This window comes from Onychomys torridus, chromosome 19 (assembly GCF_903995425.1).
Source record: "Onychomys torridus chromosome 19, mOncTor1.1, whole genome shotgun sequence".
Classification (NCBI taxonomy): Eukaryota; Metazoa; Chordata; class Mammalia; order Rodentia; family Cricetidae; genus Onychomys; species Onychomys torridus.
In genome coordinates, this window is record NC_050461.1 from 17084774 (window position 1) to 17098017 (window position 13244).

Genomic DNA, 13244 nt, shown 5'->3' on the forward strand with positions numbered 1-13244 from the left:
CAGCTCACAAACATCTCTAACTCCGGTTCCAGGAGACCCAACACCACCTTCTGGTCTGTGTGGGCCCCAGGCATGCACACACATAGTATACATGCATACATGCATGCAAACACTCAAAACATATTCTTTTTTTTTGGGGGGGGGGGGTTTTCGAGGCAGGGTTCCTCTGTAGCTTTGGAGCCTGTCCTGTAGACCAGGCTGGCCTTGAACTCACAGAGATCCACCTGCCTCTGCCTCCCGAGTGCTGGGATTACAGGCGTGCACCACCACCGCCCGGCCTCAAAACATATTCTTAATGAAGTCAAGAGCAATAGAGGAAGACACCCAAGGTTTACCTCTGGTTTCTCTACCCATGCACAGGCACACATGTGTCCACACTTACACATGTACACTTACCACACACACAAATTTAATGTCTGAATGGGCCAAGAAGTCATTGTACTTGGATTTCACTGTAACTTATTAATAGGAAACAGCAGAGATGTAGGGTAGGAGCATAAGGCCCCAGCCCTCTGTTATTCTCTCAGATCTTCAGAATATGAAACTTGGATGGGACAGGAGAGCAGTCACATCCTGGCAGGACAGGGTGTTGATTAGTTGGGTTCCTGATCTACTGAATGGGACCATTTCGATCCTATGAGGGTTTGGGGTAGTGTGGGCCGGTTTGATTCCTATTGAATTGGCGTGGTCATTTCTTTCCACGTCTCTTCCTTCTTAGCCTGATTGTTGTAGCTGCTGCTCTTGGCTGCTTCTAAACTGTTCTAAGAAAAGTTGGTGAAGAATCTCCCTTCAAAACTTGCTTGTGGAGCTGGACGTGGTGCTATATACCTTTAGTCTCAGCACTCAGGACAGATGGATCTCTGTGAGTTCTAGGCCAACCTGGTCTACATAGTGAGTGCCAGGTCAGCCAAGACTGTACAATGAGAATGTCTCACAAAAGAAAAGGAAAAACAAACAAAAACAAAACTTGCTCATGGAGCCCACAAGACGGTTCCTTGGGTAAGGTGCTTGCCACCAATCCCATTGACCTGAGTTTGGTCCCCAGTACTCCCAAGTCCAAACCTCCTGTGACTCCTCATGCACACTGTGGAATGCAGTGCTCTGTTGGACTTCACTGAAGTAGGCGGAGGAAGGGCTATCGTTTCTGTTTTACACTCAGTCTGATCTCGCCCTTTGAAAGGTTATCAACATTGCTATTGCTTTTCAAGCAATTTCCCCTAGAAATAATTTTAGAGCCTTTATTCAAGCTTTTGTGCAGACTCTGTGGCCCAAATCAAAACGCACTTTGTGTTAAAACAGAAGTTAATGCAAGAGGAAAATGTGAACAATGCATAGAGCAAAAATTTAACTTTTTAATTACGTCTATTTATGAGTATGTGTGTGGGTACATGCTTGCCGCAGAACTCAATGAAAGCTAGACTTCAGCTTACAGAAGTTGGCTCTCTCCTTCCACTACAAGGACTTGGTGACAAGCACCTTTATCTGCTGAGCCAAGCCATCTCACCCGTCCAGTATTTTTTTTTTCAATCATGTATTCGGCATTATATTTTCATCCGGAACCTCCTTTGAATTGGTTTCTTTGGGCATACTTAGTAGGTCCCTAGCGTATATTCTCTATGATAAACTTTTCATTACTTTATTTGACCTGTTTTGTTAGTCTTTTTCCAAGATGGAAACCCATCTGTAGGGTTGTTCAGAATGAGCAGACTCCATCCTCTTGCTTGGCCACCGTCAGCTGCTCCACCCTGAGCTTATCTGTCTAATCAGCTTTGCAGATCAGTTTCTGTCCAACAGAATTCCAGGTGGCTAAGAGTTACAAATTTTATGTGTGTTATAGAGTACATCTCGTCTGTAAACAGACTTCTCTTTGCTCTCTCTAAGTTTTCAAATGTGCCCCACATGTGCTTTGTTTCCAGGTCCGTACTGTGGGAGTTGGGCTGTTCCCAAAGAACTCTGGGTGAACTCAAATGAAGTGACCGTCCGGTTCCAGAGTGGAACTCACATTTCTGGACGGGGCTTTCTTCTGGCCTATACCAGCAGTGACCATCCAGGTACCACAGAAAAACCACTATGTGTACATAAAGCCTCTCTGCCTGAGACATATTTTTGCTCCTTATCTCTTCCTCTGGACATAATTGTGATCCCAGATGCAACTGTAAAACATGAGGACAAGCTGGGCGTGACTTTAATCCTAGCAGTCTTGAGTCAGAGGCAGGCCGATAGCTGGGATTTCAAGGCCAGCCCGGTCTGCACATGAGTTGAGTTTCAGGCCAGGCAAGGCTATGGTTAGTACAACCCTGTCGTGGGGAGAAGAAGACGGGCCAGAGGATGTAAGTGGAACAGCTTCTTTGAAGTCATTGGTCCTGTTCTGAGTCATTTTAGAGCATGTGGTGAGTGGAGCCAATGATGCCTGTGGGATAGAGTAAATCTTGTTTCCTATAAACCTTGATTGACATGTCTTTGGGTAAATTCCCCTGCCCCTGTTATGATCTGGCTTCTTTGAAGCCCTTCCCCAGCCTCCTTTCTTGCTCAGTAAGCAGATGTTTTCAGTAGTGACTCTCACCCCTGTCATACCCTAGCACACCAGCTTGGAGACACAGTAGTGGTAGCAGGATGAGAAGTCACTGTCACATGACACCCCATGGTTGGGAGAGAAGGGAAGAGAACATGAGTACTGATGAGTGGGAAACTGTCAGTGTTAGAATTCCTAGCCACTCCCCCATGACCGTGTATGTGCTGGCAAGACACTTAGTCATTCCAGGGCCTTATGTCCTATGTAATCCATGCTCTGCATGATCACGTAATCTATGTGTATGTGTGGTGTAGCTACGTGAGCCCATACGCAAGGGGGAATCCATAAAAGCGGGTTCCACATATCCTTCCTCCTCTTCCTGCACGATCTTTCCATAGGCCTAAGCACATCCCTTCTGTTCCCTTCCCTTAATAAACTTTTTTTTTTTTTTTTTTGGTTTTTCAGGACAGGGTTTCTCTGTGTAGTTTTGGTGCCTATCCTGGATCTCGCTCTGTAGCCCAGGCTGGCCTCAAACTCAGAGATCCGCCTGGCTCTGCCTCCCGAGTGCTAGGATTAAAGACGTGCACCACCACTGCCCAGCAATAAACTCTTACAGTGGATTTTGTTGTACCTTGTGACTTTTCTCTCATGGTAAACAGTGCTGCTTAATGAAAAACATTGCACCACTTAATAAATAACAGTCAGCTCCTTCCTGGGTCTCATATGGTGCAGAGACATCACTATGTAACCCACTACATCACTATCCAGGGTCACAATATGCCCAGTGTTCCTGCTATTACTCCCCTGTGGCAGAAATTTGCCTGGAAGGGGATGTGCCACTCATTTCCTTCGGAGCGGATTAGATATGATTGCCTCTCATGGCCAGTGTTTACCATGTGTGGTTCCTTAAGATTCTTAAAAGGTTCCTGGAGAAAAAGAACTATTGCCAAGAATATGGGATATTTGGGGAACTATTTTGCTGGTTTAACTAAGTATGTTCCCCTGTAAGGAACTTCCGTTTGCTCCCCATTGTTGATCAAGATTACTGATCACTAGCCGGTCGGTACACACTAATCTCAATACTGGGGAGGCAGAGACAGACAGATCTCTATGGGTCTGAGGGCAGTCAAGGCTACACAGAGAAACCCTGTGTCAAAAAAAAAAAATAGATTGTTCATCACCATATCAGTGTTCTTGGTAAACTTCTGTTTCTATGTTACTGGATGCTGCTGGCTGAATTGTTTGAATTGACATGCTCTGAGGAGCCAGGTTTGTTGCTCCATTGGTAGGGTGACTCCTTGTCCAGCATCCCTGGAGCCTAGAGTATAACTCCAGTGTGACATAAATCCAGTCATGGTGGCACATACCTGTAAGCCCAGCGCTCAGGAAGGAGAGGCGAGAGGACCAGAGCATGTGTCTCAGTTAGGGTTTCTGTTGCTGTGAAGAAATGCCATGACCACCCAGCTCTTACAAAGGAAAACATTCAATTGATGTGCCTTACATTTTCAGAAGCTCAGTCGATTATCATCATGGAAGGACATGGCAGTGTATAGGCAGACATGGTGCTGCTGGAGAGGCAGCTGAGAGTTCTACATCTTGTGTGGGCAACAGGAAGTGGTCTGAACCACGGGGCATGATTTAAGCATATATGAGTCCTCAAAACCTGCCTCCATAGTGATACATCTCCTCCAACAAGGGCACACCTTCTATTAGTGCCACCCCCTTTGGGGCCCATTTTCTTTCAAACCAATATAACGTGTCAAGGGGCCTGGGCTATGGGGGGCGGAGTAGGGGAAGATCTTCCTGGGAATGTTTTCCATAAACAGTGATAGGGTTTTTAATGGCAAGGATATTGTGTACATGATACATGCAGGTGTACAGTGGTTACTGTTAGAAATAGATTCTGTTATTCTCTAGACAGTAGCACTGAAAAATAACCATCAGTGATAGGAAAGAAAAAAGAAACGTATTAAACATTGGAGATTGTAATTCAGATTTTATTTATTTATTTTTAGGCAAAAAAAAAATTCAAATAACATGATAATGCTTTCAAAGTTCACTTTTTTTAATCTCTAAAGAAATATTTAGAAACAGGTGGCCTGGTTTCCACTCACCTGCTAATTGCACTTCTCTTTATTTGTAATAGATTTAATAACCTGTTTGGAACGAGGCAATCATTATTCGGAGGAAAAATACAGGTAAATATGTGTCCTGAATTATCCACTTGTAACAATAAGGAGTATTTGAGATGTTCCCCAAAGGCAGAGTCTGCAAACCTTTTGTCTAGAGCCACAATGTAAATAGAGGATTTGTAGGCCAGGAGTTCCCATTGCACTGACTCATTCCATCTCTGTTGCTGTTGAAGCAAAAAAGCAGAGATGGGTGATGGAAACAAATATGTTGGCATTACAATAAAGTTTTATTTATAAGAACAAGCCAGGCTGGAGAGACGGCTCAGCAGTCAGGCATACACACTGCTCTTGCAGAAGACTGAATTTGGTTTCCAGTACCCATATCAGGAAGCTCATAGCTACCTGTAACTCTAGCTCCAAGAGATCCAATGCTCTCTTTGGGCACCTGTCCTCCCTTGCTCATACCCATACAAAAATACGCACATGTACCCATGATTTAAGGTTTAAAAGCCTTAAGAAAAAAAGAAAGAAAAGCAGTAGTGTGGGGGTATGAGTGTGGTGGTACATACCTGTACTGTCCTAGTCATTGGGAGCTATATAAGCAAGAGGTTCAGCGGTGAGTCTGGGCTGAATGAAGAGCACGCGCGCGTGCGCGCGCACACACACACACACACACACACACACACACACACACACACACACACGAAGAAGCAGCAGGTTATATTTGGGACTTGGTCCACAGTTCGCTGATCCTAAGGTTCTGCTGTATTACCAACGAGCCACAGTTGAGTCTGGAGTCTACTGTTTCCTTGACTGGTATGTGGAAATGAGTTGTTTAATTCTTTTCGTTTGTTTGTTTTTCGAGACAGGGTTTCTCTGTGTAGCTTTGGATCCTGTCCTGGATCTCACTCTGTAGACCAAGCTAGCCTGGAACTCAGAGAGATACTCCTGCCTCTGCCTCCCGAGTGCTGGGATTAAAGGCGTGCACCACCACTGCCTGGCTAAGCTGTTTAGTTCTTTTATGCAGCTTCTGTCTTTTACCCTAAAGAAATCCTAGAGGGAATCTAGATAAGGATTGTTATCTCAGCTTTACTTTAGCTACAGATCTGCTTAATCCCTGATACACATTTCCTCCTCAACCGCAGATGAAGTCCTATGGTCTAGAGGAAACCCGAACCACAGGGATGCTCTTTCTGCGTTTCTTTGTTGTGTGGGGCTGTCCCAGGCATTGTTAAATGCCTCCCTTCACTGAATTTTCCACATGCTAGTTGTGACAACTAAGACCGGCTCTAGACAGTGCCTCCTGCCTTCTGGGGGACCACAGCACCCCCAGCTGAGAATTGCTGTCTAGAAGTGGCTGCCAACAGCAGTTACAAAGCTGTGACTTTAGAGTGCTTTCTCAGTGGCCCATGCAGCGCTCTACACCATACACGGAAGTAGCTTCTGTGATATTCCAGCCTGCCTACAAGGTTGGTTCTGTTACATCCTGAAGATAGAGACTCACAACCACTAAGTCCGATACCCTGAGTGTGCATGGGGAGTTAGGTTTAAGAGCCTGTGTTCTTCACTGCCTCACACTTCAGGACATTCTCAGTGTAGGCATTTGATGCACACAGCACAGTCAATCCCAGTATTAGCTAATGTAGGTGTAACGGTCTTATTAAATAAGAAACACAGAGCCAAATGCACAGTTAAAATCCCAAGAGGTCAGAGCAATAGCTAAAAGCTGAAAACCTTTCTTACCCTTCACTGCCGCTGCCGTCCTTCCCCTCAGCAAGAGACCTACTTCCTGTGTGTCTGTCTTTTTACTGACTTTCTGTTCTGCCTTCTCATTGGTTGTAAACCCCACCACATGACCTTCTTGTCACTGCCCGTCTATACAGACCTTCAGGTCTTCTATGGTTGGTATTGAGATTAAAGACTTGTGTCTCCATGTTGGCTGTATCCTTGAATGCACAGAGATCTGCCTGTCATGTGATCCAGATTAAAGGCGTATTCCACCACCGCTTGGCTTCTGCTATGGCTTGCTATTAGCTCTGACCCCCAGGCAACTTTATTTATTAACATACAAATAAAATCACATTTCAGCACAACTAAAATGTCACCATAAGCTAACATTAAGTCTACCAGAGAAACATAAGGAATCAAAGCATGTAAAGTAAATGTTGCCTTGTCAGGTTATTGTTCAACCCATGTATACAGAGGCTAATGGCCTCTAAAGTCTTACCACCCAAACATATTCAGGGCCCTGGGCATCATAGAGAAGGAGAATATATTCAAGAATACAATGTGGCGTTATGATGACAGACTGGTTCCACTTTAGGCCAGCCATTTGGCAATGCTGAAGTATGGCCACTGGTACAGGCAGGCCCACACCCCTTACCCATAATTCCAGAATACAGAGAGCTTTGGAAGGCCTTTGTTACTCATTTGATTGTCAATTCATTTGACAGCACAATTAGACTACATTAGCGTGAGGCTGCTGAGTTTTTCTGCATTTTTCTTGCTATAGCTCTTCGTGCATTCCACATGAGCCATTATGGCTTTTGATTAATAAGAGGGCTCCACGGGGGTCTTTATTATGTGTATCATTGCCACCAATTCACTTCCCTGCAACCCTAAACATTCTGAATCCAGAGGCTTATCCGGCACTAAGCAATTTGTCCCTTAAGGACCTGTGGACCTGCAGGAGGTTGTTTTTATTTCTCAATTCCTTGATTACTACTACCATACAGGCCACTAGGAAAAAACATGAAATGTCTATTTAAGTCATTCCATAATTAGTTGTCATTACAGCCTAATTTTCTAAGCAGCAAGAGGAAAGTGAAAGGAAAGGAAATAAAAGACCAGCTGCTATTTTGGAATCTGTCACTCTTTAAATGCAGTAACGAAGCCTCAAACCCTACACAAAGAATATAAGCAACTTAGGGATGCTGGGAGAACCCACTGATTATACAGTACCAAATGGTCAACCCTGAAAACATCTACATTGTGGAGGCCAAGCAGGTTGTATTTGTGTATTTAGGAATATATATGTTTATGCATATATGTAACAATGATTAATGAGAAAAGGGACCATGAATTTGAAAGAGACAAGGAGGGGCATATAGGAAGCTTGGAGAGAGGAAATAATGGTGTGATTATACTGTAATCTCAAAAGGAAGGAAGGAAAGAAGGAAGGAAGGAAGGAAGGAATGTTAAGTAGTATATATAGAAATGGGTGTACAGCATTCATCTTCAGAGCTATCTGGTTTTATACTTTGGCTCTGTGTGTGTGTGTGTGTGTGTGTGTGTGTGTGTGTGTGTGTGTGTGTGTGTCAAACCTGTCCTTAAACATGTGATCCTATGGTCTCAGCCTTCGGATTAGTCGGGATTACCGGCTTGTATGGTAAACCCTGAATGAGCCCTAATTTTAAAATAGACCTTTTAGCTGGGCGGTGGTGCCACACACCTGTAATCCCAGCACTCGGGAGGCAGAGGCAGGTGGATCTCTGTGAGTTCGAGGCCAGCCTGGTCTATAGGGCTAGTCCAGGACAGGCTTCAAAGCTACAGAGAAACCCTGTCTCAAAAAACAAAAAACAAAAACAACAACAACAACAAAAAAAAATAGGCCTTTTAAACTGCAAAGGTAATTATTAACACAGAGTAGTAGTATCTGTTACAGTAGCCCTGATGACTCTGTACTTGAACTATATCAAGTCCAAGGTGAAGTGTACCGCAGGTGTAACATATATTCCCAATACTAAGAAAAAACAAAGTTAAATTATCTCCTTGATTCATGTTGTTTTTCTTTATATGTGGAAAATAACAGGACTTATTATGTTAAATGTATATCATTAATTTTCCCTGGTTCTTTTTACTTCTCTAATACAGCTACTAGAATATTTAAATTTACACATCTGGCTTCCATTTTGTTTCTGCGGGGAGTATAGTTTAGAGAATGAGCTGTTGCAGTGTGTGAACACAGAAATTGTTCCAAGACAGAGTTCCAGAGTGTCGTTCTTCGTCTTCCTTTTATTCATGCAAACATAACATTTCAAACATTTCTTTTAATAAGAATAGGGTTATGCTATATAGGTAAATTTCCTTAAATCTTAAAAGTATTTCTTGGGCATCTTAGAATCAAAGCACATTAGGGAAGCTGCTTTAATACTTAACTAGTGATGAATCCTTATAGAACGCAAGGAACTATTGTGTGAAACTTTTCCCCAGGTTAACATTTAGACCAGTTTGTGGTTTTGTAAATTATGTTTCTCCTTTGTCTTTAAAGCAAGATAGTGTTGCCTGCATTATGAAAGAGGGGGGAAAAAAACCCCTGAAGTTTAGTTTAATGCCTTTTTTGTTTGTTTGTTTCAGTGTAATTTGATAAAATATAAATTTTTTTCTTCTTTTTTTCCAGCAAATTCTGCCCAGCTGGTTGTAGAGACATAGCAGGAGACATTTCTGGGAATATGAAAGATGGCTACAGAGATGTAAGTGATTAAGGGTAACACCAAAGAGTAAGTGTTGGTTCTGTGCCTGAATTGATTGCAAAATCAAACGAGATGGGATATAGAAATCTACACAGATGCACATTTGCTTTTTTATGAGATGGTGAAATGCGTTAATTTTGAAACCAATGTAGTCTATGCTTTCATTCTTACTTCCTGTTAAGAGTAATAGTGAAATGAAGAACAAAAATATGTTAGCACTTAAGTATTATTCCATTGTACTGGCCAGCCTTCTGTTACTGTAATGAATACCTGAGGTTTGTTTCCATCACACCCATTGTAGCACGTTCAGTCAGCCTGCTCGCAGTGTGTCATAGGGGACGTCCGAGATGAAGCAGTGTATCACGGGGAAGTCTGAGATGAAGCAGTGGATCATGGGGAAGTCTGAGATGAAGCAGTGGATCATGGGGAAGTCTGAGATGAAGCAGTGGATCACGGGGAAGTCTGAGATGAAGCAGTGGATCACGGGGAAGTCTGAGATGAAGCAGTGGATCATGGGGAAGTCTGAGATGAAGCAGTGGATCACGGGGAAGTCTGAGATGAAGCAGTGGATCACGGGGAAGTCTGAGATGAAGCAGTGGATCACGGGGAAGTCTGAGATGAAGCAGTGGATCACGGGGAAGTCTGAGATGAAGCAGTGGATCACGGGGAAGTCTGAGATGAAGCAGTGGATCACGGGGAAGTCTGAGATGAAGCAGTGGATCACGGGGAAGTCTGAGATGAAGCAGTGGATCACGGGAAGGTCTGAGATGAAGCAGTGGATCACGGGGGAAGTCTGAGATGAAGCAGTGGATCACGGGGAAGTCTGAGATGAAGCAGTGGATCACGGGGAAGTCTGAGATGAAGCAGTGGATCACGGGGAAGTCTGAGATGAAGCAGTGGATCATGGGGAAGTCTGAGATGAAGCAGTGGATCATGGGGAAGTCTGAGATGAAGCAGTGGATCACGGGGAAGTCCTGAGATGAAGCAGTGGATCACGGGGAAGTCTGAGATGAAGCAGTGGGATCAGTGGCACGGGGAAGTCTGAGATGAAGCAGTGGATCACTGGGAAGTCTGAGGATGAGAGCAGTGGATCACGGGGAAGTCTGAGATGAAGCAGTGGATCACGGGGAAGTTCTGAGATGAAGCAGTGGATCACGGGGAAGTCTGAGATGAAGCAGTGGATCATGGGGAAGTCTGAGATGAAGCAGTGGATCATGGGGAAGTCTGAGATGAAGCAGTGGGTCATGGGGAAGTCTGAGATGAAGCAGTGGGTCATGGGGGAGCATATAGTAGAGCAAGCTGCTCACCCGAGGACAGCTGGGAAGCAGAGAGGCAAAAGGGGCATTCCTCAGACCCTTGCAGTGGCACGTTCTTGGTGGCCTAATTTCTTCCCATAAGGCCAGCCTCCTAAAGGTGCTAACAGTGCCACAGGCTGGGTATTAGCTTTTAATACACAAGCCTTGAGATCTAAACACCTGTCCAATTTCTACAAAAGGCCATAGATTCCAGTTGCTGGTGATACACACCCTTAATCCCAGCACTTGGGAGACAGAAGCAGGTCCTGGGAGAAAAAAAAAAAAGTCATAGATTTGTATACTTAAACATTCATATTCTCTCCCTCTCTCTCCCTCTCTCTCCCTCCCTCCCCCTCCCTCCCTCCTTCCCTCCCCCCACCCCGAACTCAGGGTTCATCCTCCCTTTTTATTTTATATGTGTGTGTGTGTGTGTGTGTGTGTGTGTGTGTGTGTAAGCGCACATGGGGATCACAGAACACCTCTCTCTGTAGCGTCCATTTTCTCCTGACTTTATGAGGACTGTCGGGCCTGCATCAGCAGATGAGGAGCACTGCTGACTGAGTCCTCTTGCTAGCCCTGGCTCTCTAGTGCTGCACTTGGCTTCTGTACACGAGCCAGCGACCTGACTGGTCACACCACAGAGTAAAAGCCATCTGTCCTGCACTCATTCACCCCTGCTGCCCACCCCTTCCGTTTTTATGCCTAAGAGCACTCTAGGTTTTATATATATTGTTCCCAGACAAAATAAATCTCAGAAGCTTATTTTTCTAATCTGTCCTAGCTCCTAATACATAATCCACCTCTTATTCTACTTACAGGTTTCCATCTTGGAAACCTGGTCCCACGCCCCCATTCTTCTCTGCTCTCTTAGCTTATGTTACTATTTAGAATAGTTGGATTTACATTTCACTATTGGAAGTTGGTCTGATTTGTTCAAAATGTGAAAAGTCTGTGCAGTGTTGGGAAAAGCTGTTACTGACGTGTCCTGGTGCATGGAGAAGTGTCTCTTGCTCACCCTGTAGAGATTGATAAGTCAGCCGGCTGGAGAGAAAACATGACTTTAATTTTGTGGCAGGGGTTTTTTGTTTTGTTTGGTTTTTTTCTCTTAGCACATCCTGATTTTGAAATAGATCATGGTGTGATTTTGCATTGCTTTTGTTTATAAATTGGACACAGGAATTCATCCGGCCTATTGGACTTCTTTTTTCTTTCTTTCTTTTTTTTCCTTCTCCCATGTGGGACACCTAAGTTTTGACTCTTCCAATGGTCTATACCTCTTTGTTTTGAATGTTTACTTAGCAAAGCTATTCCTAAATGATTCCAGGAAATTAGCTAGGGGAAGTCAAATGTTAAATTGGAGTGTTTTCCCTTTCAAAGTTTTTTTTATCGTTTTCCTGTTTTGTGGGGGTTTTTGTTTTTGTTTTTTTTTTGTTGTTGTTGTTGTTTGTGTGTGTGTGTGTGTGTGTGTGTGTGTGTGTGTGTGTGTGGTGGGGGTGGGGTAACGGGGATGGGGGACTAGTGCTCCTGTGTGTTAGATCTAAGTACTTATCTACAGGACCAGCATTCAGGTCCTCTGTTACTCACCAACTCTTTGGTACCATTTGCTTTTGCTTTTGTTTTGTTCTTTAGACAGGGTTTCTCTGTGTAGCCTTGACTGTTCTGGAACTCATTCTGTAGACAGGCTGGCATCAAACTCTGCCTGCCTCTGCCTCCCAAGTGCTGGAACTAAAGGAATGCACCACTACGCCTGGCTGCCGTTTATTGTTGAAAGCGCATCTCTTTAGAGAAGTCTGATTGGTGCTTTCCACGTATCTGTTGGATACTCAGTAGCTGCATAATGTGTGTCACACGCCAAGTCTGAAGCAACATCTCTTGTCTCCACTTGTCATTTCTTACTTATGCACTTGCTTGTTCAGAGACAGGGTCTCACCATGTAGCCCTGGCAGGCCTGGAACTCTCTATAGACCAAGCTGGCCTCAAACTCAGTGATCTACCTGCTTCTGCCTCCCAGTTACTGGGATTGGAGACATACACCACCACACCGTGTGTGTGTGTGTGTGTGTGTGTGTGTGTGTGTGTGTGTGTGTGTGTGTGTTTTGTGTGTCTGTCTGCCTGCCTGCCTGTCTGTGTGTCTGTCTGTGTGTCTGTCTGTGTATCTGTGTTCAGTGGCTTGTGTGCCCTGTGCATGCATGTTTGCTATGCAGAGGTCAGAGGACAGTTTCAGAAGTTTATTCTTTCTTCCCATGATGGAATCCAGGGATCAAACTCAGGTGGGCAGGCTTTCCACGAGTACCTTTATCTACTGAGCCATCTTGCTGGCCCTGTCTCTCCCATTTTCTGTGGTTTCGGAGTCTAAGCAGGGTTCAAGTGGGTTCCCACTTCAGGATCTCATGAGGCTACAGCTGATGTGTCAACTGGAGCTGCAGTCCCTCTAGTGACAGGTGGGCTCCTAAGCTGTGGTGTTGGGCGCGTTTCTGGTGCCTGAGGGTCAGTGGACCAAAGACCTTGCTTTCTTGGATGTTGCCTGGTGGCTGCTGTCCTTTTTGTCATGCTCTTCCTAACATGGCTGCACTCTTTCCTGAAGCCACCAAGGGAGAATCACTAGCCAAAGTACCTCCTACTAACATGGGCTCCAGTGAAAAGGGGTGGGTAACATCCGCCTCTTTGCCTAGTTCCAGGAGTTATTCATAGAAGAACATCATAGCTTCCGTACACACTCAGCATTTTACCAGGGAGATTACCAGGAAGCAGATCCCGAGGGTTATTTTAGAGTCCGCTCCATGGCAGCTTCCTCTTAGGAAATACATTCAGTGTCATGAGTCTTTTTTGGGAG

General features: G+C 44.5%; 1 protein-coding gene across 1 annotated transcript in view; it reads left to right on the plus strand.

Annotated features, from left to right (window-relative positions):
- Dcbld1 (discoidin, CUB and LCCL domain containing 1) overlaps positions 1-13244 on the plus strand; it is an 81218-nt gene that overhangs the window by 43764 nt on the left and 24210 nt on the right. The window contains exons 3-5 of the mRNA XM_036169345.1: positions 1917-2051; positions 4659-4710; positions 9044-9116. Of these exons, the coding sequence (XP_036025238.1) occupies positions 1917-2051; positions 4659-4710; positions 9044-9116 (260 nt within the window). The remainder of the gene's footprint in view (positions 1-1916; positions 2052-4658; positions 4711-9043; positions 9117-13244) is intronic.